Raw genomic sequence first — 27,618 nt, forward strand, 5'->3', positions numbered from 1 at the left:
CCTCACTAAGAGCTTAGTTTTCTCGGGTCCACCTGTCATTCCAGGTCCCAACCAGCTTATCTCAAATTCTTTTGCTCTAAAGGCCATTTTGCAAAAAGTCCTTTGTGTGTATAGTTTCTACCAAGGCACGACCACCTTAGAAAAAAAGTGAAACTCCTAAGTAGAATTTGGGGGCATGGAACTTTGCAAATTGTAAGGAATTTGTAGTGAGTAATTCTGATTTGATTACTGATCTTTTCATGTTACCTTCTGCTGACAAGTGATTGTGTTTTTCATTACATTTCCTTCTTTGTGAATGTAGAGATCTTGGGGGGTTACTGATTTGCTTCTCCTGTTCTCATCTCCAGTGCTTCATCAGTTTTGATTGTACAATAACTCAGATGATGCTGAGAAAAGTACTGCCGAGCCAGTGAGTCACACAGTGGCTGATCTTCATCCACCCTCAGGAAAGAAAATAGAGTTTTCCTTCTCAGGGGAGTTGAGTTTTACTCTACTGTACAGCTGTCCATTGAATCATAGTACATTAAGATTTGACATGATTCTTAATTGACTTAAGGTTAGATAGACAATTCTTGTATTCGCCTTTAGATTTAATGACATACAAGCTTTGAGAAGTGAGCGAATTCAATTTTCTGGTAACTGTTAATACGGCATTATTGAATGTAAGACTCTGCAAAGAATATTAAGTTATGTCCTTTTTTCTTCCTGAATTCACACAAAAAAATTTTTAAAAAAAATTTAAAAACTGCCTATCTGGTCCAGGGTTCTCTATCTCCGTGACATACTGCTTTTCCTTCTAAACTCTTCTAACCCTTCTGGAACTTTAGACCATATTCATTTACTCAGTAACTATTTCTTGAGGAGTTCCGTACCATGATCCCCACTGGGGGCGCAGTGGTGCGTGTCCTTCCTTCCCCTTTCATGTAACTTACAGTCTGGGATAGGGATTGGTCCCCGTCCAAATAGTGTAACCCACTACTTGTCCTCATAAATAGAGTGTGACTGGAACACAACTCTGCTGGTTCCTTCTGTGCATTGTCCGTGACTGCCCTTTTTTGCACTGTAATGGCAAGTTGGATGCATTGCAAAGACCTTATGATCAAGTCTAAACTGTTTAGTTTGGGCCCTTGACAGAAAAATTGTGCCAGCCCCCACTCTAGTGGGCATGGAGAGAAACGGGTGCCAACAGGAGCCTAAAGAACAACCTCAGTAAAGGGTGAAAACCCTCCTAGGGGAGGGCGCGGGGTGGAGGGGCGGTGGAATGTTGGCAGGGGAAGGAATTGTTTCACAGCTGAAACGCAAGCAAGTCTCTTTGGTGATGGGGTTGAACAGTAACACAGACGAGGCAGTGAAGGCCTTTGTGGGGGGGGGGGGCATAGAACAATGGGATTGGTAAGGTACTTGCCTTGCACGTGGCTGACCCAAGTGCAGTCCCGGCCACTCCCCTGTAGTCCCCTGAACACAGCCAGGAGTGATCCCTAAGCACAGAGCCAGGAATAAACTCTGAGCATTGCAGATGTGGCCCATAAGACAACAACAAAAGAGACCTGTATCTGAAGGGGGAGCACTTGAGCGTGGAAGCAGAGAGCATGGACAAGGAAGTAGGGCTGCCTGCGTTCAAACCTTGGCCCTGCAAACGGCTGCTGCTGTTGTTGAGAGTCCTGGGTGAGACTTCCTGAGGCAGAGGCCTCCTGAGACCACGCCTTGAGCCCACCAGGGGATTAAGTCGACATGCAGGAAGTACTCAGAGGCCAGTGTTTGCTGTTTTTATTTTTATTTATTTATTTTGCTTTTTGGGTCACACCTAGCGATGCTCAGGGGTTACTCCTGGCTCTGCACTCAGGAGTTACTCCTGGTGGTGTTCGGGGGACCATATGGGTTGCCGGGGACTAACCCAGGTCAGCCGCGTGCAAGGCAACGCCCTCCCCACTGTACTATCGCTCCAGTCCGTTTGGTGTTTTTAAAGGGTTAGCACAGCACACACGTGTAATGTGCACACACAACTACACAGCTGCATTTTTTTTCTTTTCTTTTTTTTTTGTTTTTTTTTTAAATTTATTTATTTATTGAATCGCCGTGGGAAAAATTACAAAGCCCTCAAGTTCAGGTCTCAGTCATGCAAATATCAATCACAATTCCCTTCACCAATACCCATTTTTCACCACAAAGAACCCCAATAAACCCCCCCCAGCCCCCCCCCCCAATGTGTGTGGGGTAGATGAACTCTAGTTAACACTCTGTCTACTTTGACTAGCTTCATTATTTGGATAAAGGTTGCACCATTATTATTTAGACTTTACCCCGCCCCCCTCCCAAATCAGCCATGCTGAAAAAGCATTGTGAAATGATCTGCTTTCTACAGCTGGGTTCAAAGCTGGGTTCAAGAAGTAAATGATGTCGCGCGGTTTTGGATTTCTGCTATTTTATTTATTAACCCTGCAAGTATTTCTACTGAGAGTCAGATAATTAAGAGATTGGTCTCTCTGCTTCTGGGGCCGTGGCCGTGCCGGAGAGCCGCTCGTGGGGGGCAACTGGTGACCTCGGTCGGGCGTGAGGGACGGGCCGGAGCGCCCCCGTCCCATGAGGTACCCATCGCGCCCCCACCCCCGGCTCAGACCTGCTCTCCACCAGGCTCCCATGCGGCCGCCATCTTTCTTTCCAGAGAGGAGAAGCACAGCTGCATTTTTTTTTTAAATGACCCTGCGTGCCTTTCTATACCTGACATAGTGCTGCTCAGGAGACTCTGGATATTTGTATATTTACTGGTAAGAGCAAGAGGCATGAATAAAAGATGCAAAGAAAGTAAGGAGAGAAAGTAGAGGTATAGGACATTGTTGGAGAGAGAGACAAACACTCAAACAGAGAAGAGTTAGAGCATCTCAAGAGACTGAAAGAAATCTTGGAGCAATTTATCTGTAATCAAAGTAGAAACTTGCTTAGTCCTAGGGCTGCCAAATTTACGGAATCAGGATAGAAGATGCTAGTTACATTTGAATTTTAGTTTTTTTTTTTTCTTTGGAGGTGAGGCTGGCTGGCTGGGAGAGCAGGAGAAAGCAGTGGGATTCAGAAGCCTTAGAGATGATAGAAAGGGCAGGAGTTGGCGGCCGGCTTCCAATCAAAGAGAACGGGAAGTGGAATGTGTCGTGCAGGGGCTGGACTTGGTCAGGGCAGTGAATGGCAGTGCCCGCCCCTGCCGCAGGGCACAGAATCTGGGAAACTGGTCTGATGTGGAAAGTGAATCCAGTCCAGGCTGTCTCCAGTGTAGGTTCCAGAGAGACAGAGGTGGACAAGTTCAGGAAGCATTTGACTCTTAAGTTCTAGAGCTCAGGAAGTGTGTTTTGGACTAAGGAAATAAGTGGACAGAATAAATAGGAATCAGAATAACTGGTCACTTTTCTTGGCAGAGGGAGATAACCCTGAAGCGGGGTGGAATGATGAGTAGGCTTCTGAGAGAGTAGTCAGGAACACCAAGCAGTGCCAAAGATGAAACAGCTCTGGAGTCAGAGTAAAGATTACAACTTTTGAAGCTGAAGAGATAGTCCAGTGCGTAAGGCACTTGCAACTGATCTCTGGCAGCATATAATGGTCCCCTCATGCCCAGCCAGAAGGAATCCCTGAGTACTGATCCAGGGGTAAGCCCTGAGCACAGTCGAGAGTAACCCCCGAACAAACAAAATCACATCTTTTAGAGGAAGATAAGTGTGAAGCTTGGATCTGTTATTCTCTTGCCGAGGTGGATGAATTTAAGGGGTACTCATCTGAGCATAGGACAACTTTAACCCTGAGTTTCACAATTAGGTATCTCACAGTTAGGTGTCATCTCTGTCTTTGAGGATGTTGTGTTCCTCCTAAGGATTATTAGACAGCGGAGTATCTGCAGTATGAAGGTTGGTAGCTGATGACCTATACAATGCAACTCTAAGGTATCCATTGCTGTTTTCTGCTCTCATTTTTACCTCCCCTGTTATCCGTTTGCTGGAGTTTTGATGTGAAAAATTGAAGTGGGAGGAACTCTCTCTCTCTCTCATGAGTGCGTGCGCGCGCCCGCGCGCGCGTGTGTGTGTGTGTGTGTGTGTGAGATCCGTGGTTCAGCATCATCAACTTGGGCCCAGTATCTTACAGGCTCTCATAACTCTTTGTCTATTTTATTTATTTATGACATTGCCATAAGTGGCTATAATCTCAGAGCGAGCCAAGAGCTAAGTAGCAGAAAAGGACCCACTTTTCATCACCGGAATCGGCCCTGTGCAGCGGTGACTGCCTTTCTGTTACAGAGTCTCACTCAGCCTCCTCTCCTTAGAATAAGTTCATTCCCATGAAAACCCTGCATTCTTTATGAATCCAGGATTCCTGGCAAGACTGCCTGCGTCCTCTTTACATCCAGTAGAACTGGCAGGGCGGCTGGCATCGCTCACGGGTTGGGCTCCAGCTGGGAACCTGCTTTTCTTTAGGTGACAGGCAGAAGCCTGGTTTGGGAAGCTTTGTCTATCTATAGCTCGTGCCTGAAAGAAGGCACCACACTTACATAACCAAGCAGAGTGTTGCATTTTATATTTAGTTTTTGTGTTATGGAAGAAAAAATATGGGAAAACCTTTAAGAGGATCAAAAAGATGACTGGGTCTGTCATCTGACTCAGCTTTCTAGGTTATCTCCCCATTTTGTCATCATTTGAGCTGTTTTACAATCCTGTAAATAATGATCCCCTGATAGTAACGTGGAAAATCCTCGTCCTTTGAAATAAGAATCGCACACTGCAGAATGTAGTTATTGCATTCTGGGTGTTGACCAGTTTGGCTTGTTTTGCATCTTTCTGCAAACTCTCAGCACCCGCTTTGATGCTTGTATACTTGTTCTCTGGAATCACCTTTGAGCCAGTTATAACATCAGAAGATTGAGGCAGTTCTAACATCAGAAGGTTTCCCTTTTAATTCGTGAGCTAATTAAAATTCCTGTCCTATGTTCAAAACAATGACCTCACTGTAAATGTGCAGGTATATGTGTGCGTGCACAGGATGTCTCTGTGAAGTTTTATGGGAACCTGATAGCTCTCAGTGCTCCTCTGAAGGGAAGGCGGGAATGCCAGCTTCACGAGACGCTCTTTGGAAGCCTCTGGATATTGAAGACATGCTTAATGGGAAACAAACAGAGAGAAATGCTTTCTAAACGAATTTTTTTCAAAAAAATCTTCAATTCTCTCAAAGCAGTGCTTCACTAGCCTTTCTCAGAACTTCACCTAAGTTTGCATTCAAATGGATGGATGCCTTACAGAGATTGCTGTCTCTAAGGAAACCAACAGAATCCTAGGGCCCACTTCTTTCTATCCTCAATGAAACAAAGTTTTTAACCTTCTGAGGTAGCTCTAAGGTCATTGAAAGCCTACCTATGGCCAAATGGCATCAGTCCTATTCTGAGCCTACCCAGGAATCACATCACCTGGGGGGAGGGGGCAGATGGCTTGCCTGTTTAGCACTAGCTCTGATTTCACCTCGCCTCTCCCCCAGCAGCGCACACTCTGTAATCCCCTTGTCTAATTATAGCTAGCGGCTCTCCCTTTGGAGTTCTCAAGCTTGGATGCATATTAAAATCACCTGGGAAGCTTCTAAAACCCTGGCTGCCCACACCAATTAAATCACAATGTCTGGAGGTGGGACACAGACATCAGTATTTTTTAAAGCCACTGAGCTGAGGCTAATGTGGAGAAAAGCTGCGGGTGTACAAAGAATGGGTACGGGGCTGCTGCAGACTTCACACGGTTTACCCCCAAAGCAAAAGCGCCTGGATTCTGGAGTGAAAGAGCCATGTCGTGATGAGGAAAGGGTCGTGCAGGAAAGGAAGGCCGCTTGGCCCAAATAGCCTTCCTACAGAATCCGGTTGAAAAGTCTAATGATTTGGGGCTGTTGCTACAGTACAACGGGTTGGGCGTTTATGCTAACGCTGCCGATCCAGCTTCCCAGATGGTCCCTCGAGCACTGCCAGGAGTTAATTCCTGACTGCAGTGCCAGAAGTGAGCCCTGAGCACAGCCGGATGTGGCCCCAAACAAAAACAAACAAACGAAAGGAAAAAAAAAAAACATACACTGGCTTGGCTGCAGTGATCAGTGCTTTTCTTTGACCTGATTTTATTTTATTTTATTATTATTATTTTTTTTGAGTTCTGAATTGAGCAAACTGATCCCCAAGCAGAAAATCCCATTTGGGCAGTGGAGTGTTTCCTTCCCTTGGTCCTCTGCCACTCGGGGCAGGAAGCCAGGCTGGTGGCGGAGGCCATCTGATGCCACGGCCCCCATATGGCTGGACTGCTGGTGCAAAGTTCTATTTATCACACACCAGACAACCAGGAGGCCCGCCAACTGCCCACCGCAGCCTGCTAAGTGTATCTGCTAGTCAGAAGCCTGAGAACCTCATTTCTCTAGCCCAGAACTCATGCTGTGCTGTATTAAGATCTTTCTTTGACAGAGTTAAACTTAGAATGAGGGAAGTAAAAAATAAAATGTAGTCAACTTATTGTTTGGATAGATATGGCAGGTAAATAGTCTGTTTCTCAAGATGAAGTCATGAAATTTGCATATAAGTGGATCAACCTGGAGAGTACCATGCTAAGTGAAATGAGTCAGAGAGAAAGGGACAGACAATAGGATGACTGCACTCATTTGTGGAATATAAAGTAACAGGATGAGAGACTAACACCCAAGAGATAAGAGCCAGGAGCATCACTCCCTGGTTTGGAAGCCAACCTCACATGCTGGGGGAAAAGGCAGCTGGGATAGAAAAGGGATCACTAAGTGAATGATGCTTGGAGGGCTCGCTCAGGATAGGAGATGCTTGCTGAAAGTAGACTATAGACCGAACATGAAGGCCGCTTAGTACCTGTATTGCAAAGCATAACACCCAAAAGGAGAGAGAGATTAAAAGGGAATGTGCCTGCCACAGAGGTGGCGGGGCAGGGGGGCCGGGGGGAGAGACGGGAGGTGGGGGGAAGGATACTGGGAACATTGGTGGTGGAGAATGCGCACTGGTGGAGGGATGGGTACTCAATCATTGTATGACCGAAATGTAATCAAGAAAGTATGTAAGTCTGTAACTGTATTTCACAGTGATTCATTAAAAAATAATAATAATAATAAATAAGTCTGTTTCTTGGTAAGCCTGTGTCCCCTTTGCCCTCCCCCTCCCCCATCTTCTAACGGGATGCCTGATGCCTGGCTTGCTTGCTTCACATCTGAAGCCATTTTGCTATTGCCCCCACCTCTTCTGAAATGTGACATTGGGCAGCGTCAACACTGCCGGGCTTTGCCTCTGTGTACTCACTGTGTGTTCCCTTCCCCTTGTCTAGGAAGACAGAGGCTTCGCTGGCCCCGTCCCTAACCGAGGCGGTAATGCTCTAGCTCCCGGGGACGACAGATTCAAGCCTGTGGTGCCCTGGCCTCATGTCGAAGGGATAGAAGTGGACTTAGAGTCGATCCGAAGGAAGAACAAGGCCAGAAATGAGCAAGAGCGTCACGCTGGCGGAGATGAGCAGAGAGACGTCATGCAGAGGCAGTACCTCACGTTCAAGCCTCAGACTGTCACCTACCCGGAGCCCGTGCTACGCCCAGGGGTCCTCGGGAACTTCGAGCCCAAAGAACCGGAGCCGCAAGGAGTCGTCGGGGGTCCCGGGGAGCATGCCAAGCCTTTGGAACTGGGGCCGGAATACAAGTCGGCCGTTCAAGCCAGCATTAAAGAATTCGGGTTCAACATGGTGGCCAGTGACATGATCTCCCTGGACCGGACCATCAATGACTTACGCCATGAAGAGTAAGCATGCCTCCTGTTCTTTCTAAACTTGGGGTGCTTCCTGTTTGGTGGAGCCACAGCTAAACTAGATGATTAGAATGGAGAAAATAGGTGTGCCTTTTTCTCTAGGAAAGAGGAGGATCTTTGGTCTGTGATGCGACCGGAAAGATCTCTGTGTGCCATTCTACAGGAAGGCCTGGCCTCTTTTCCATCATATTGAAGGGATGATGTATTTGTACCATTCTATTTTTTTTTTTTTTGGCTTTTTGGGTCACACCTGGCGATGCACAGGGCTTATTCCTGGCTTTCACTCAGCAATTACACCTGTCAGTGCTCTGGGGACCATATGGGATACCAGGGATTGAACCTGGGTTGGCCACATGCAAGGTATATGCCCTACCCTCTGTGCTATCGCTTCAGCCCCAGCCATTCTGTTGAAGGTCTGGTGTCTGCTCTATCACTGTCCCTCAAAACATGCCTCCTTCCTCCTCCCCCCAAACTGGCAATTGTTTGTTGACGTTTTTATTACCAGTCCACAATGAGGAAATGAGCTTGTGTGAACATACAAGTCCGGGACTCAATGCTTGCTTTCATTTAATGAGAATCTGGGAATAACAAAATGTTCTCAGTGTGTGGATTTTCACTCGGGATCATGCTCCTTCTCTGGTTGTGGAGTAACGCTAAAGCATAGCAGCAACACTGAAAGTGCCTCTGTAATCAAGTCCGTGTTTACATTCCCTCTCGCTGTCTTCCTCAGTACCGCAACTGGAAATTGAGACTCTTGAGTGATGTGAAGGGAACACTCAGATGGATAAAACTGTGGCCTAGGCTTTCAGATTTTTTTTCAATGCAGATCAATTTAAAGTAAAGGATTTCCAACTCTTACCTTTTGATAGATAGTGGTTATTGAATAAACTCTAAAGGGTTTCTCTTTCACTTTATTCAGTAACCAATTCTGCTCCTGTGGTCTCTAAATAACTTGCAATGATGTGGATGCAGATTTAAACCCCAGCTAATGGAAAACTCATAGTGTATTTTTCATGGTGCTTTGTTAACATCATCATTATTTTTAAAGATTAGTACAGCGCACGCATGTAACATGCACGCACAAATGCACAGCTGTATTCTTTATGACTCTGCGTGCCATTCTGTACCTGCCGTAGTGCTCAGGAGACTCTGGGCGTTTGTGTATTTACTGGTAAGAGCAAGAGGCATGAGTAAAAGATGCAGAGAAAGGAGAGAAGTAGAGGTATAGGAGGTTGTTCGGGGGAGACAAACACTCAAACAGAGAAGAGTTAGAGCATCTCAAGAGACTGTGAAAGAAATCCTGGAGCAATGTATTTATAATCAAAGTAGAAACTTGCCTAGCTCTAGGGTTGCCAGATTTACTGAATCAGGATAGAAGATGCCACTTACATTTGAATTTCAGATAATGAAAAGTGTTTTAGTGTTTCTGTGAAATCCAAATTTAACTGGGTATCCTGTGTTTTACCACCAAACCTGTATGTGAAACACAACTTTATCTGTATCTGCTTTCTCCTACTTACACCTCCCAGAGGGCAAAGCCTTCAGCTTCCTGCCTTCCTCTGATGGGTTCAGACCACACCCATTGCTGTCGTAAGCTCCCACCCCTGATTCTGCTGCTGTTTCCTTCCTTCCCACCTGCCTCTTCTTCTTTGCCATCTTCTTCCTCTCGCAGACCGTCATTCCCCCCAACCCTTCTCTCAGATACAGCTGGAGGTACCTAGCCAGGTGATGGTAGGAGGTCCTATAGACTCCTGGCCAGAAGTATTATGGCCCCACTCAAATGAAAGGACTCGAGGCTCCTTACCCCAAACGCCTACCTAGGCCCCTCTTGGAAATTCCAGTAGTGAGGGAGAAAAAAAAAACAAAAGTTAATGTTCGAACATAATATCCCCCAGAAACTGGTTTTTAACTGAATCCAGATCCTCTTTTTTAAGCTTGGCTCTTCCTCACATTTATTTTTTTAATGAGGTAAGCTGTATTCCTCCTGTGAATACTTAAAATGCAATGTAAGGTAATCACTAACTTTCAAGGAGAGTTATTCACGAATTAGAATGCGAACAGTCATGAAATCTCTGCAGTTGAAAAGCCAGTAGTGACTGCAGAAACCACCCCCAATGTTTTGCATCTCCCCCACACGCATGCTCAGCCCTGAAAGTAGGCGTCTGTCCCAGTGAGCATGCCCCCCCTTTCTGCATACTCACCTTCGGGGAGAGAGGAATTGGCTGCACACAGCCCTCCAGGCACCGGGTCTCTGACTGATTTGCTGCAGCCTTGGCAGAAGGCGTCATCCTCTGGGTGCCCTTCACTCTACCCTACCTGCCAGTGTGGCATCTGCCAAGGCCAGGAACCAAGCTGTGGCCATTGGTCCACCTGGGAAGACTGACCCAGTGGCTGACTTGCCCCTGCTTGGCCTGGATCATCCACTGTTCAGAGGGGGCTTTGCTACCCAGGGGAGCAGGATGGGTCTGCCCAGTCACCTTAGGATTCACATCTGCACCATAAAACAAATAAGCAGTGATGATCACGGGCACTTGTTAAAGAGCAAGTAACAGGATTTTTTTTAAGCTGACTTCTTTTTGAAAGATCTGAGCCAAGAATGATGTCGCCTGACTTTACACTCATTTCCCGTTTGGAAAAATACCCTTTGACGGGGCCGAGGAGTGGGCTCAAGTGGTAGCCACAAACCTAGCCTATGTGAGACCCTGAGCTCCAACCTGTTTGTCCACCTCCTACAATCCCCCCATCCCCCCCAACCCTGGGAGTGGCCCCTGTTTTGTTGTGTTTTTTTTCCCTCAGAAAGTTTCATTTTCTCCACAGAAATTCACTTCAATATCTCCAATACACACGACCCTGGGCTAGCCTCTTGGGTGATGATGGAATGAGAATATCCAGTCTCTGCTCTGAAGGGCCTTGTCGAGAAGGGACAGGACCTGTGCCTATGCTGACTAGAGGAAAGGAGGCAGCAGGGTGACCTGATACCAGGAAGAAGCCTTAGCAAGTGCAGGGCAGTCAGACGGGTTTTCTCAGAAGGGACAGCAGGACCCTGTGGGCGGCGTGGGTTTCCCTACGAAGAGGCTGGGAGTCTAGGAGGCACAAAGCTGGGCATTGATGAGAAGCCTGTTGAGTTATGCCCCCTGAGCAGTACTGTGTCAACCGCTGGCGCGTCCGAGGGGAAAGGCAGCGGCTCACACTGGTCCAAGGAGCAAAGCTAGGCCAGTGCAGTAGGCCGGTTGGGTTTGGGGAAGCACACACGGCCAGTCACAACGTTTGCATGGAATTTGGTGTTCAGGAAGCCACAGAAAACTTTAGGGTGCTCAACTGGGTAGAGGGGATTGGGGGCAGGTGGGGACCCATAGGAGAGTTAACTGTGTTCCTGGAGGAACTTTGGAGAAGATTCCAGAACCGGAGGAAAAGGAACCTTTTGAGAGAGGCAAAGAATTGAAATTCAAGAGCGTGCTGCTCAAGAACTCGAAGAAGGATGACATCCTTGAGAGAAATAGCGGGTCTGAGTTTGAGAGGCTGGCCAACACCCATTATCTCATTTTCCTTTGCTCTCTTACCTTCGTGACTCCACATATAGCCAGTCAGTGTGAGGGAAGGAACTAATGGTAGGAAGGGGGACAAATTCTCAGAGTGTGTATTAGATTTTTTCCTCATAAAGTTTTGGGTCTTGTTTCCTTTACCGTGAACTGCTATTGATGCAAATACATGGAAATTACGCTTGCCCTTTTTCTGCCCAAGAAGGCAGACAATCAGAGGCGTATAGAATCCAAGCTATTTTGTTTCAGTAATTGAATTCAATATTTTGACTTGTTGAACAAATTCATCTGCCTCTAATGCATAACCTTTTCTCCTTCCTACACACCTATTGCATTTCTGTTTTGCAGAAAACTATCTTAGTTGCACTTGCAAAATGAAATAATAGGTGTTAAATTGCTTTGAAATTTCTAAGAGCTATACAAATGTTAATATGATTAATTATTAGTAACTTTCTTAAACTTGTCTGTGAGAAATTGAGGGCTTTTAAAAAGTTATAGTGTGTTCATACTAATGCCGTGTACACTGAATCATTCTCTTACCTGATCTCCAAATCCTGATTTTTACACTATAATCTTATTTAAGATGAATTGTGGTCATGAACTGTTTTGCTTTCTCTATATTTATGTTAGAGACTCTCTGATACACTTGTCTAGATGGCAGTACTCTAGTTCATAAAAATAGTTGCTAGTCTCAAAATACTGATTTAGTTAAAATGCCATAGATTTTCTTTTTATATATATCATGAGTCATAGGTTTGCTAAGGGTTCAGTCCTAAGGAGCTGCTCATAAGATGAAGAATTGGAATAATGAATAAGTCATACGCACTTATATGAATCATGTATGTGAACATATATTTTATTTGCCCCACTTTTTGTCATAACTATATGGTAACTCATAGACAGTAAACCATGTAGTGTCACAGTTATTAACATGTGTTTCTTTTTTCTTCTAAATTTCTGACTATATTTTCTTTCGCAATCATTGTTGGCAGGCTTTTGTGGGAAATGCATTAGAAATCATTTCAGATGACCCAGGATACTTTGGCTGAAAAGAATTACTAACTGGCTTAAAAATTATTTCTCTCAGAAGATACTTTTTTTGTAAGTCCATAGGTGTTCCTCATGAACTCTAAAAATGAAATGCATCCTGAGATTCCTGCTTTCTTCTTTATCCTCTAACCACCCACCTACAAACACGTGTACATACGTACCTGGTGCTTTTAGAGTTTTTTCCCCAAGTTTTGCTTAAGGTCCTGACTGGCAGCAGTTGATTTATTTTTTGTTTTCCATTTTTATTGATGGAGAGTCTGTGATTGACAGTACTGTCGATGATGGCTTCTCGTGCACATAATTCCAACACATCCTCTCTCCCCCAAGGATCCCGACACTCCTCCATTTTGCCCCCACTCACAACAGCTCAGTTCTGTGAATTTCTTTTCCTGTTGTGACAGTGAGCAATGTTTCCGACTGAACTGGTGATATTAGGGGGAAATTTATGACCAATGAACTTGCATAGCCATGTAGGGGGTGCCCCATTCCGAATGAGACTTCACAGATTGGGAATAGAGGTAATTTGTTGGCCTAAGCCACTAGGGATGGATCAGAGGCATACTGCTGATCCCTTTCATGAGGCCTGATTCCCCAGTTGCCCCATTAAGAGTGAAGTAGCGGGGTACTGGAGCGATGGCAAGCGGGTAGGACATTTGCCTTGCATGCAGCTGACCCGGGTTCGATTCCCAGTATCATATATGGTCCCCTGAGCACCGCCAGAAGTAATTTCTGAGTGCATGAGCCAAGAGTAACCTTTGTGCATTGCTGGGTGTGACCCAAAAGGGAAAAAAAAAGTTCTTCTTATACACACACATGCATATACACACACACGAACACACACACACAGACGTGTGCGCGTGTGCGTGCACGCGCGCGCTGGCACCTCTAGCACCAGTGTTACAAATGTGTCTGAATCAAGGTATAAACTCGGGTTGCTTTTTTTGTTTGGTTTTGGTTCTATCATCCCATGACCCCCGATTAGCAATTGGGAGTAAATTTCCTTGAAGACTGGTTGGAATAAGCTTCGTGGTGGTACCCCTGGTTGCACCATCCCTTCCCAGCCCACTGGCAGTTTCAGGAAAGACTCCCGTGGCCTTTCTGACTGGTTCCCCCCCTCAGTACTGAGGAGGAGGTAAAGGGATGACCTCCACCTGGGCCCCCTCTGCAGCAAGTTAGTGTTGGAGCTCTCAATCATTCTCCCCCACCACCCCCATGCAGGCCCTGCCAGATGCACCGCAGAGCAGCGGGGTGGTGGGTGCACCCCTTGGCATCGGGGCAAGTCATGCAGAAGCTCAGCATCAAAGGCTGCCCCTGTGGAACCATTAGACAGAGCCTAATGCTGTAGGCTAAGGAGAGGTGGTGGGGGGAGGTGACTTCTCACTCGAACCCTACCAATGGGTATTTAACAAGGCCAGAAGCGGCAAACTGACACTTTCGTGAGACTGTTTTTTCTTTGTCATGCAAGAATTATGTGTGTGTTGGGGGGGGGGGGCTAGAGTCCACTTTCACTCTGCTAAGCTTCCTGGGAAGCTGCCCACACATCAAAGGAACAGAGGAGATTGAGGGATGCAGAACGGGACTGCTGGGGCAGTCCCATGGGGCCCGAACGATAGGACAGTGGGTAGGGCATTTGGTTCGATGATCCCCGGCATCCCATAAGGTCCCCAGAGCACTGCCAGAAGTGATTCCTGAGTGCAGAGCCAGGTGTAAGCCCTGAGCATCGCTGGGTATGACCTTAAAAGCCAAAATAAATAAATGAAAGGGGGGCCGGGTCCCTAGCTCCTGCTCCTCACTTGGATGAAGTGGCTCTATATGAGAAGCTCTCGAAATCTTTAAGGACCGACAGAAAGGAGACTCCAGACCCCTGGGCTTCAAAGGCTGCAAAGGAAAGACCGTGATGTAAAAGTTTAAATGTGGCAGCGATTTTTACCTGCGCAGCTCAGCCTCAAAGGCCGCTAGGACCGTCAGGCACAGCCTGTATCTGTGCTAAGGAGCCTCTTATCAGTACCCGCTCCTTAGCACAGACCATTCTGCCTGTGCCTCTTCCCCCTGACGCACCTCCCTTGGCATGGTGCCCTGCAGGCCCATGTGCAGAGCAGCAGGCTGCATGATTTGGTCTTTGCTTAGAGCCAAGCTATAGTCCATTGTGTACACGTACCAAAGTTTCCTTGTCTAGTCATCCGCTTCCTCTCTTCCAATGCACAATTCTGCAAGACAACTCTATGGGAAAGGACAAGTGTGTGTGTGTGTGTGTGTGTGTGTGTGTGTGTGTGTGTGTGTGTGTGTTTGGAGTGGGGAGTAGTGTAAGATGTGGGGAGAGAATGAAGTAGAAATACCTAGAGAGCAGCTATAGTGAGAACCAAATCCGGCTGAGTCCTGAATCATAACTGGGTTGCGAAGCCATCTGATAAGGTGTTTTCCACATTTAAGATGGATACTGTGTGTTTTCTTTGAATTTTTTTAAGCCGATAACTATGCATTTTACTATTTTAAGATCATAGCACAGCGGGTAGGGCATTTGCCCTGCATGTAGCCAACCCAGGTTCGATTCCTCCGTCCCTCTAGGAGAGCCCAGCAAGCTACCGAGAGTATCCCGCCCACACGGCTGAGCCTGGCAAGCTCTCCGTGGCATATTCTATATGCCAAACATAGTAACAACAAGTCTCACAATGAAGATGTTACTGGTGCCCGCTCGAGCAAATTGATGAACAACGGGAGGACAGTGCTACAGTGCTACTGTGTGGGAACTGGGTTTTTTTTTTTTTTATTTTTTGACGAAGCACACACCAGAATAAAGAAGAAAAAAAGACAAAAAACTCCTTCCTCTCTCCATTTATTCCGGAAGCAAAGCCACCATTCTTGGAAACAGACAGTTCTCACCTCTGGCCTCATACTGGAAGTAAATGGACCAGTGAGGTCCAGGTTTTCCAGCTTCCAGGATAGACTGGAAAGCTGTCTATTTGATTTCCATGTGTAAATGTGACCTCGGGAATCGCTGATGTCAGGAGGGTACTGGGGAGGAGCAAAAAGTGACAGGGTAGGAAGGGGGGCAAGAAGTGATTAGACCTTCTGTCCTCTCCTGGTCTGTGGGGAGACCCTAGCAGCTCCCCACTGGTGAGGGCAGGTCCTGGGTGCATTGAATACCTCAATGCTGTACTCTTCACCTCATATAAGGTCTGTGGAAGGAGTAATAGGAATCATTTGTGGTTCACGTCTTGAACACCCTAATAGGTTCATTGCCTTGTTCCAGTTTTAACCAATTATATAAAATTATGGGCTGGAGCACAGCAGGTAGGGCATTTGCCTTGCACACGGCCAACCCAAGTTCGATTCCTCCGCCCTCTTGGAGAGCCTGGCAAGCTACCAAGAGTATCCACCCCCATAAGGCTGAGCCTGGCAAGCTCCCTGTGGCATATTCGATATGCCAAAAACAGGAACAAGTCTCACAATGGAGACATTACTGGTGCCCACTTGAGCAAATCGAAGAACAATGGGAGGACAGTGCAGGACAGTGCTATATAAATTTATACATTTTGTCATCAATAGAATTTCTGTTCCCTCATTTTGGTCTCATGAAAGGTGAACATGCTAAAAAGTTAAAAGGCCAAGTGAATTGTGAAAGTTAAAGATCGTATTTCAGATACCTCACAGTGAAGATCCAGCAGTGCCTTTTGGTGTGTCGCTGTGGTGTGATCAACCGTTTTGCTTTGCTCTTCATGGGATCCTGAGGGTCATACGTCTCTCTCCAAACTGCAGGTGGAGTTGAGGAGGGAAACAATATTTTTATTTTTTAATGACCCAGCATCTTGTTTTAAAAGGAGGATTTATTTGAATCAAAAGAAGAAAAAATATCTTTGCATTCTAGACTAGCAGGTCCCAGCGAGCACGTCCAGACCCAGACTCCAGGGCTCGGGAGTGGGGTCCGAGGAGCGGAACCACATGTCTTAGCCCTGCAGGGGCACAGCTGTCACTTCTCGGGAAGGGAGAAAACTCAAGCACTGGGAGCCTGTGCCTCTGCCCTGAACACACCTTCTTCAGCGGGCCTGCATGCCTGGCCCTTCCCGGGAGATTCCAAGCCCTCATCTCTTTGGTTCATTGGAGGAGGACAGAAAAATTCCTTCATTCTAAATGACTTTTGTTGCATGAACAACTTCTCAAGGGTAGCATGGGGGTTTCTTATTTAAGTCACACGGAGAGTCTGCTTCCAAGCAGACAGTGGCCCAGAGGATTTGGAAGACTTTTGACCTCATACCTTCTGTTGTTACCAAATGGGACACACACACACACACACACACACACACACACGCATGCATGCACATGCACATGTGTGCACATCACACACATACTAAGAGGCGAGAGAGGGAGAACTAAGCACCAGACAGGCTGGGAACATCAGCCATCACACAGAACTGCAGGGATGTGTTCTCCCCTCCCCACCCCCGCCCCCGCAGCATTTATTTACGCTTGTGAATAGTTTGGGGTTCCACTTGAAATGAGGAGTGAACTGTGTCTCCCCATCCCAGATAATTAACTATGCCACAGTGAAACGTTTCATTCCCTCATTGCCCCATTGCAGTAGCTAACGAAGCGGGAGGTGTGTGAGGGGTCCTCATCAGACACCTGCCTGCATCACTGGCCTCATTGCCCATCCATGAAGCACCCCCTGGCAGGGTGGTCCCCACTTCTTGAGGAAACAGGCTGGTTTTCTTTTCACTGCAGTTCCATAGGCTGGAGCCGAGGCGTAGCTAACTTGAAGGTCACCTAAGCAGAAGAGGGTGGTTCTGGGACTCAGAGTCTGGCTTGCACACCACATTGCCTCGTTAGTGATGCTAAACTAATGGCCCAGGGGGGTATGTCCCGTACATGACAGGATGTTAGCCTTTTTACAGAGGAAAAAAAAAACCAGAAAAAGTGAAAAGGCAAAGACTTTGTATCTCATTATTGCAGAAGATTTGCCTGCCTCTAAGGGTTTTTCGGTCTTTGTTGCTGCTGACATTCTTTGCAGATTTTTTTTTTTAAACCAGTTCTAAGGCAGGATTTCCACACCTCAGGTGGGGCATTGATGTTCTTTTGGCTTGGGGGCTGGCTTCCACCTTGGTCAGCTGCATCTCAGGAACTTGCATCCCCACCCCACCCCTCGCACCAATACCAGCTCCTTGTCCTTAGTTTGCCACCAGATGTGTGACAGAGTGTCCCTTGAAGAGCAGAATCATTCCTGATTAAGACTGCAGTAGAAGGGTGGGGGGGGATGGAGTACTTCAAAAGAGACTCTGCAGTTAGGGCCCAGTCAAGGTCAAAATGGGGGAGGGCGAGGGAGAGGGAGGGACAACAGTGAAAAGACAGACGGGATTTATGGCCGAGTGGGGCAAGAATAAGCGCCAAGGCGCAGAAAATTGGATGATTAGAAAGTCACTTTGTGAGAATTGTGATGAAAAGGAGTTCAAGCTTCCAGAACCCATTTCCTGTTTATGATGGGGGAAGGGGAAAGTGGGAAGTGGAAGATTTTGTGATTGCAGAATATCTGCATATTATCAGTGGTAACATAGTAATTTTCCATAAGTACTTAGTTATGTCTTTCACACATATGTGTGTGTGAGGGTGTGGGTGTGTGTAGATATATCTATAGACAAATATATATGATGTATGTGTGTGTGTACACACACACACACACACATACACACACACATAACAACCTCAGAGGCAGGATGAAGGGAGCCACCCTTTTCTTCCATTTTAAAAATTAGTAAAAGAGCCAGAGCAATCTATCTGGCAGGTAGCATGCTTGCCTTGCATGTGGCCAACACCAGTTTGATCTGATCTGGTCCCTCAAGCCCCCTAGGAGTGATCCCTGGGCACAGAGCCAAGAAGATCCCCGAGCATCACCAGTTGTGGCCCAAAAGCAAAAACCAAAAAAGTGAGTAAAGGAACTATTCCCGCCTTCTGTGCCACCTTCTGCCCAGCTCTGTCCGACTGGTGAACAATAGCAGCTTCAGAATTGGTTGCATATTTGATCTTCTTCCTAAGCTATGTAAACCTTTTTCATCTATTGAGAAAATATGGACTTATCCCTTCTTTCAACTCCCTTTACTTTTGATGAGAAATCCCAATCCCTCTGTGTTTGTGTGGAGCAGAATTTTTGAAATATCATGAAATACAACTTATTATTAAAATTTGACAGTGTAATGATTAGCACCATTGTGAGTTATATGCCAGCAAAAATTCGCGTGAATTTCATAAAGGTGAAATTTATAGCAGTATGTCTGTCTAAGCTCTTGGTCTGTTCAGATCCTACAGCCAGCAGTTCTTTAATATATTATTTACAGGTCTCTATTACAGACTTAAACATTATCAAGGGCCCCAAATTATTAAATTTTGGTTTATGTGGACTATGTCAATATTTACATCTTCAACTTTTTAAAAATTATTAATTCATTTAAGTACAATGATAACCTCATCACACTTTTTATTTAAAAAAACTAAATTTTGTAAAATAAGAGAACTTTATGTTAAGTGGCAATATCTGAGTTTTACCCTTTTTTTTAATGTGTGACTTATAGGAGATAACTTGAATTCTAGTATTTCCTTCTGCATTTAATCTATGCCTATATACTGTTTGGGTTGACATTTGTAAAGGAAATCTGGCCATGCATCGTATACATGTAATTGGAAAAAAGGAGTAACATTTTCAGATCATTATGTATATTCTTATCTGATATTATACTAAAACTCAAAAGTGATTTTTTAAAAGTGCTTGCAATGTAGAATGTAGATGCTGTAGTTTTAAGTAGTTGTAATGTAGAATGTAGATATAAGCACAGGGCCATCACTATGTGTAGGTCATCTGGAAAGTATTGGTTTCCTGAGTTATCTATATCTTGTAAATGTTTCACTGGGCAATTTGTTGATATTCTAAGTAATTACTTGATCACTTGATATCTCGTTACTCATTGATTTGCTCGAGCAGGCGCCAGTAATGTCTCCATTCATCCCTGTTGCATGCTAGCGAGCCCAATGGCATCTGCTCATTCTAGGAACACGAAGAGCCTCAAACCGATCGTTCAGGGTCTTGACGAAGAAGTCTGACTATCTCATAGGTGGACGTCCACGCGATCTTTTGATGTCCCGTAGAATCCAGTCAGTAATGGCTCTAGTCCAGCGGTTGTCTCTAAATCTCATTACGTGTTCAGCCCATCTGATTTTCGACGCCTTGGCAAACAAGGTAGCGTCCCTGATTCTTGAGCGTTGACAGAGGTCGGAACTCCAGATTCTTTCTCTCATTTGAGTGAAGCGTGATACTCCATGCATAGCTCTTTTGATTCCTCTTTGAGAGACCCAAATAGCGTTCTCATCCTGTTTGTGTAGGGCCCAGGTCTCTGAGGCATATGTTAATGCAGGAAGAACAGTGGAATCGAAGAGATGTGCTTGGAGCTGGAGGTTCTTTGTCCTCTTAATTATTTCTTTGACGCTCTTGAAGGCGTTCCAAGTCACTCTCTTCCTCCTGCACAACTCAAGTGCCAGGTCATTTGTCATGTTGACTTCTCGACCTAGGTACACATAACTGTTGCATTCGGAGATGGTCGTTCCGTTGAGAGTGAATAGAATGTCAGGAACAAGACTGTTTCTCATGAATATTGTCTTTGTGAGATTCAGCTGTAATCCGACCTTTCCACACTCACGGTCGAAGTCAGTCAGCATTTGTGCTGCTTGACTGATGTTTGGTGTTATTCGAACAATGTCATCAGCAAAGCGGAGGTTGTGTAGTTGCCGAGCATCTATCTTCACTCCCATTCCTTCCCATTCCAGTCATCTCATGATGTTCTCGAGGGTGGCACTGAAGTGTTTTGGTGAAATAGTATCACCCTGCCGAACCCCTCTCTTGACATGGATGATCACTTCTTTGTAGAATGGTGAGATCCTGGTAATGAATCTGTAATACAGCTCACGGAGGATCCTGATGTATTGAGTTTGAATGCCCTGATTCTCAGTAATCTCCTTAGAAAAAGTCTTTCATTCCTGGGAAGCCTGCTTTACTCCAGAATCTCAAGTATTGCTTGAAAGCTCGAGTTACACCTGGAGCCAAGGTGGAGCTAACGCCTGTCATTTGCATATTCATGTTGTCTCACTGCCCATTTAAAAAAAAATTACTTAAGAGCAAGACAATACAATTTATGAGTCTTCACCAAGGGCTTTTGTGGACATGGCTATAGTTTTACTTCCGTTTAAGCTGAGGACTCATGTGATTGAAGAACGCACATGCCTTTTTGTCATTTACTTGACGTGTGCTTAAACAAAAGCAGTTTTACCCACTTTGCTTTTTCACCATCAGAGTAAATATTGACACGGTCCAAAAGATGATGAGGTATTAGATATTATCATGAAAATAATGATTTTTTTTTTCATTTGAGGGGTGGTGCAAGGGACTGGGGACACTTTCCAGTGATTTCTTTTTAATTGAATCACCTTGAGATACAGTTACAAAGCTTTCATGTTTGAGTTTCAGTCATACAATAATCAAACACCCATCCCTCCACCAGTGCCCATCTTCCACCACCAGTGTCCCCAGTATCCTTCCCATCCGAACCCTTCCCCATGCTCTATGGCAGACAATTTCCCTCATACTCTCGCTCTTTACTTTGGGGCATTATGGTTTGCAGTACAGATACTGAGAGGCTATCACGTTTGGTCCTTTATCTACTTTCAGCACACATCTCCCATTCCCAAAGGATCCCTCCAACCATCATTGACTTAGCGATCCCTTCTCAGTTCCAGCTGCCTTCTCCCCCAGGTCATGAGGCAGGCTTCCGACTATGGAGCAATCTTCTTGGCTCTTGTGTCTACTGTTCTTGGGTGTCAGTCTCATATTCAATCACAATCACAAATCATCCTGTTAATCGTCGATTACCTTGAGCAGGCCCCAGTAACGTCTCCTTCATCCTAGCCCTGAGATTATATTCAAGGCTCTTTAGGAGAATGAGACACATCATTGTTACTGGTATTTGGCATATTGGGTACGCCACGGGAGTTTGCCAGACTCTGCCGTGTGGGCAGGCTACATTTGGTAACCTGCCAGTTTGTCCAAAGTAGGAATGAGATAATAAGATGTCATAATAGGATGTCGCGCGGCTGCGGTTCCAGGAGCTGGTTTTTATAGTCTCTGAGTCTTGGCCGTTGATGGGATTACACGGCGCCGGGGGGGGGGGGGGGGGGGGGGGGGGGGGCAGTGTAATTCCGCTTTCCTCCCCGCCCCGACCAGGGCTTTGGCAGCCAAAGACCTCCAGGACCAGCCACCACCATGCTGAGACCACTCTCCGCACACATGAAGGTACTGGCAGAGGGACAAAGTCACGCGGGTTTCGGGGCCGAGATCTCCAAGCCTACTCGGATTTGGGCCGAGCATCCTCCACCCAGATCCTCCAAATTCTAGTAGGCGGGGGTCACACCCACCAACTGGCCTCCTGGCGCCGTGTAATCCCATCAACGGCCAAGACTCAGAGACTATAAAAACCAGTCTCATATTATGTTGTTTTATATTCCACAAATGAGTAATTCTATGTCTGTTGCTCTCTTTCACACTCATTTCACTTAGCGTGTTACTCTCCATGACTGTACACTTATAAGCAAATTTCATGACTTCATCTTTCCTAACAGCTACATAATATTCCATTGTGTAGATATACCAAAGTTTCTTTAAGTAGTCAGTCATCTGTTCTCAGACACTTGGGTTGTTTCCAGATTCAGGCTATTGTGAACAATGCTGCAATGAACACAAGTGCAGATGTCATTTCTACTGTGCTTTTTTGCACCCTCAGGATATATTCTCAAAAGTCTTGCCATGATTCTTGACCCACCAGATTGGTTCAGTGTGAGGGACAGAGAATGTGGTATTGCTTGGATTTTGTGGTATCAGGGATTACCTGGGCCACCCCAGAGGTGCTTGGGGCCTCCAAGGCTGCACCCTGAAATACTCTAGTACTGTGTAGTTCTGGGGATAAAGATGTATTCAAGGCATGTACCTAACCTTTATACTGCTTCTGACCCCATGAAAATGATTTTGACTGAATTGAAGCCCAGCAAAGAGTCTTGGGCCCTAAGGATCTGTGAATGGTACTTTGAGCGCTGCTGTTCGAGACTTTAGAATGGACCAGGTGAATACTAAAACAATAGTATTGAGACCCAGAAAAACCAGACATTTTCCCATTGGGACCATTAAATAACTGTAATTTTATGAAGTGAAAGTGGATCTCTTACTCCTGATTCATTGGTAATTACACCAGGTTCCATCGTTATCCGTGGTTTAGATATGTTAGATACTTAATTAAAATTTTAACTGATCTATGTTTAATTCACTGATAAAGAATAACTAGATTTTAGACTATAGACCAAACATGATGGCCACTTAGTACCATATTACAAAGCATAACACCCAAAAGGATAGAGAGAGTAAGAGGGAATGTGCCTGGCATAAAAGCAGGGGTGGGGGGATGGGGTGGGAGTGGCGAGAGGGATACTGGGAACATTGGGGATGGAGAATGGGCACTGGTGGAAGGATGGGTACTACTTGATCATTGTATGACTGAAATGTAATCACGAAAGTTTGTAAGTCTGTAACTATCTCACGGTGATTCATTAAAAAAAAAAGAATAACTTGATTTGATGAGGGTGGGGGCACTTCCAGTGGTATTCGGGGCTTATTTTTGGCTCTACACTCAGGGATCACTCCTGATAGGGCTCAGGGGACCGTATGGGGTTCTGGGGATAGAATCCAGCTTAGCCACCTGCGAGGCAAGGGCTTGCCGTACTATCTATCACTCTGGCCCCTAGAACTTGATTTATATTCCACTCTACTATCACTCCAGGCCCAAGAACTTGCTTTTACATTTTGAAAATGCGAGAACATCTGTAAGAGGGTGGGTGATAGTAACAGACAGTGTCTAAATGAATCATGTACAGCTGATGGGTCCAGTAGGAGAAAAGGGTGCAGGGGATCGGCTTGTGACTCCACAGTGGTGTTCACCTGGGCTGAGCCTGGATTCCATCCCTGACACCAGTTGACTTTACCTTTGACATAATAATGAAGATGATTCAGAAAGGAACCCAGGAGAGCAAGCCATTCTTCAACTCAGCACTTGGTTGCAATACCGGTATTCTCTTAGTCACATTTCAGCTATTCCATAACAGGATGTCAGAAAGTCATTTTACTCCTAAGGTCTAGTGATACTGTAGGAAAACTATCAATGTGTCAAATAAATGCATCCGAAAATGCGAGAAATAGCACTTCCATAATGAAAATTTCGGTCAGTTATTATTTGATGGCCTGAATTAGCATCTAGACCACCAGTTCATTGATTCGGGACTTCTGCAGATTTGCTCTCTACAAGACCTTCTTCTGCAAATTATTAGGCAGGAAGGGGTATTTTATCACATATAGTGTTTACATAGAATAATTTGGTTAAAATTAGTTTTAGGATTTAATTTTTAATAAGTAAAGAAAGCAGCTTAGGGGTATATTTTGTTCTTTTTTTTTCCACCTCATTCTACCTTTCCATTTTCACAAGAAAAATACCTATGGTATAGTACTTGAGTAGTAAGAAGGCTCTTACTTTCTTTTCCCCCACTAGTGACTGGAAAACTTTGGAATTCAAAGAATCATCTGGGGCGGGGAGGGGCTGGGAAGCGTGGGTTGGCAGGAGGGAAGCTTGGGATATTAGTGGTGGGAAATGTACACTGGTAAGGGGACAAATGTTGGAATATTGTATGACTGAAACCCATGAACCATGAACAACTTTGTAACTGTGTATCTCACAGTGATTCAATTAAATTACTGTGTGTCTCACTGTGATTCAATTTAAAAAAAAAAATCATCCAAAGTCAGGGTAACTAGCTCGGAGTGGTTATGCCAAAGTAATGGTGCTGATAATTTGTCTTAGTTTCCCTCTGAGTGAGAAAAAAATCATTTCACAGTTTACCACATTGCCCCAGGATACAGTGCCATGTGTGGGTATCTCTGCCGTTTGCTATGCATTCTTGTCGCTGCCTTCCCTTGCTGTGAGTTCTTTGAGGATGTGCATCTAATACTTCGAATGTCCAAGACCTTATGGGTAAGAAAAGGAAGTTGTCTGTGTTTCTGCCTCTTTTTTTTTGTCTTTTTGTATCACACTCAATGATGCTCAGAGGTTACTCCTGGCTCTGCACTCAGGAATTACTCCTGACAGTGCTTGGGAGATCATATGGATGCCGGGGATTGAACCCGGGTCAGCCGTGTGTAAGGCAAACACCCTACCTGCTGTACTATCTTCCTCTTTTCAGCCACAGTCCCTTCTTTCAATGACCTCCCTCCGACCTCCAATGCTCCTTGAACTCCAGGCTCCTCCGTCCAGCTCAGGAGGCCCACACTAGGTGGCCATGGCCTCTCCCATTCAGGGATGCCTGTCCCCTCCTCTCCTGCCTTCTTCCTAGGTTCTCCCCCTGTTCCTCTCGCTATGGATCAAGCCAGCCGGCGGCAGCTGGTGTGCAGATGTTCTCACTTGGGCTGAGCTGGTGCCTTCTGTTGGGTATTGCCTCTTCCTGCTTCCTGGAAGGATGGGGGTGCCCTGGCAGCCTGGGCAACACTGCAGTGGCTCTTCCTGGAGTGGCAGACACAATGCGGCATCTCCTGACAGCACAAGGACCAGCACCGCTCAGGTCCCTAGCACTTGGTGCTGTTCAGCTGTCCTCGTCCCCGGTGGCCAGCTGCTCCATCGCGCTGCACTGCCCCTGGCAGGGAGAATATCACAGCAGCTTCCAGAGCATCCAGCTGTTCCAGCACCCTCACATTACCCAGCCAACTCTGCCTGCACCTCCAGGATCTAACCCAGGAGGGGAACCTTTCCTTCCCGGCAACCTTTGTACAAGCCAGCTCTGGTGGTGGAGGAATCCCGTTTCCTCACAGCCATTAAGAAGTGAAGGTCCCCTGCCTCCCTTATGTTCAGTGAACATTTGCAGGGCTTGTTTCTTACACATTTAGGTACATGTAGCCATGGTTTTGAGAGCAGAGAATCTTGCTCTCTGTTCTAAACGCTCCTCACTTCCTACTCTTTCTCAGGTACCAGATGGTTCGCCCTCAGCAGCCTCGCTAGGTGACGGAAGGCTGTTGGCGCAGTGAGATCAGTGCCCCAGACCAGCTGTTGGCGGCGGAGTGGAGAGAGGCACTTTGCGTTCCCTCTTCTCATCCCCCACTCCCCACTGGCTTGCTGGCGGGGGTGGGGGGGCGCCTTGCATTTCTCGCACACTCCCACTCTCCGTCATTTGCCATCCTTTGAATTCAGGTCTTTGCTTTCATCTCACTTCTCACATGGTCCAAATAAATTGCCTGTCTCCATGGATGGGAGCCAGACACACACAATGATCCTTCTGGACACGTGTGGTCGCTTGAATGGGAACGGCTTGAACGCCAGAAGAACTTGGCTTGTTTCTTACTGTGTTGTCAACTTAGAGTTTTAGAGCTGGCCCGAGTGGTCACTGGAGTGATTCCTTCATTTTGTGGCTAAAGAAACTGAAATCTGGGACAGAGTGATAGTACAGCGGGTGAGGCGTTTGCCTCAACGTGGCCAACCCAGGTTCAATCGCTGGCATCCTATATCGTCCCCCAAGCACTGCTAGGAGTAACCTCTGAGCATCGCTGGATGTGACCCAAAAAATAACAACAAAAGAGAACCTGAAGTCCAAGGAGTGGGTGATTATAGTCTGGTGGTCAGGAGTGAGACCAAGGCCCGGGCATTCGCCAGGCCGAAGAGGAGGTTGAGCAAGTCCATTGATCAGAAAGGCCACCTCAAGTGTAATGTTTGCGTTATGCATTCCGAAGACATGTTTTCACTCAGAAGAGAGAGGAATGAGTTATGAAGTGACTCCCAGATGGAGAGGGAGATCGGGCTGTGAACTTTGTCCCTCGCCTCAAGCACTTTCAATGTAAGCCTTTAAAAATCCCAAATATTGGGGCTGGAGAAATAGTACATTGTGCAGGGGGCTTGCCTTGTACATGCTGAAACCAGATTCAAACCTGCCACCTCAGTCCCCCCTGAGCACAGAGCCAGGAGTAAGCCCTGAGTACTACCAGTTATGGCTCTTCCCCCCTCCCCCGCCCCCAAAGAAGAAAGCATTTAACTAAAATCCCAACTGTTGGTGCCAGAGAGGTAGCTCAAAGGGCCGAGAATGTGCATTACTCACCAGAGTTTGATTCTCTGCACTGCAGGTTCCCTGAGCATTGCCAGGAACAACCCCCGAGCACACAACAAAGAGTCCTGAGAACCCAGACCCTGCTGTGTGGGAGCCAAAAACCAAACAAAAGCAACCACAACAGCAAAGAAATCCTTGCTATTCATAGCAAGGCCTGTGCTTCATTTGCTTGTTTGGTTTTGGATGGGGGTGGGAGGGTGCACTCTGACTGTGCTCAGGGCTTACTCCTAGTTGTGTGCTCAGGGATCACTCCTGGCAGACTCTTTGGACCGTATAAGATGCCAGGATAAAACCTAGATCAGCCATGTGCAAGGTCAGGGCCCTGCCCACTGTACTTCCTGAAAGCTCCGAAACACAGCAGAAAAGTACCAAGTTGGTGTGTACCAGAAGCTGATGGCCAAGTGGCAGAATTCTCAACTATCAGGGCCTGAGATTTGAATCTGCTTCCAAACTGGCCCTTCAATTCTTCCATGCATGCTCAGGAGGTGCCTGTGCAAGAGGGGTCCAGGACGATGTCTGTGGGACTCTGGGATGCCCTATTTCCACTCCTGAAAGTGTGTGAAGGAGGCAGGAGGCCAGAGCATGGCCCAGCCAGGACAGCGGGCCAGAACAGAGGCCCTGGGCACCATCCCAGAGCAAGAGCAAAAGGGGTGATATAAGGAACTGAGAGTACCAGGCCCGTGAGTGTTCGTGGGGGACTTTGGAAGGATCCCGTGGAGTGAGAGGTTTGAGGAAGGCTGATAGTCCGCCTCACTTTCCTCTTCTGTGCAGTCTTTGTTTCTCGGGTCCAGTGAGGAGCTGAAGCATCACACGGCAGATAGCTAGAAGGCCCCTGGGGTGGGGGGTGGGAGGTGGGGGGGTCCTGGTGTGTGTGAGGTTCAGCCCTCACCCTTACGCTGGTGGTGCCCTCTCGCCATTGTCTGGCCTCCAGTCATCTTACTGAAGAAGAGGAAGAGTCTTTAGGACTCAGGTAGCCAGAAAGGAACAAACACTTCTTGCTTGATTCACTCAGGGTGA

The 27,618-nt window shown here is 46.3% G+C and overlaps 1 protein-coding gene across 2 annotated transcripts in view; it reads left to right on the forward strand.

The window, feature by feature from the left end:
- Positions 1-27,618, forward strand: part of GALNT7 (polypeptide N-acetylgalactosaminyltransferase 7) — a 135,394-nt gene that overhangs the window by 61,887 nt on the left and 45,889 nt on the right. For both annotated transcript variants that reach the window (XM_056113871.1, XM_056113870.1), the window contains exon 2: positions 7,335-7,795. In XM_056113871.1, coding sequence (XP_055969846.1) covers positions 7,335-7,795 — 461 coding nt within the window. The remainder of the gene's footprint in view (positions 1-7,334; positions 7,796-27,618) is intronic.

This window comes from Sorex fumeus, unplaced genomic scaffold, assembly GCF_029834395.1.
Source record: "Sorex fumeus unplaced genomic scaffold, SorFum_2.1 ptg000024l, whole genome shotgun sequence".
Classification (NCBI taxonomy): domain Eukaryota; kingdom Metazoa; phylum Chordata; class Mammalia; order Eulipotyphla; family Soricidae; genus Sorex; species Sorex fumeus.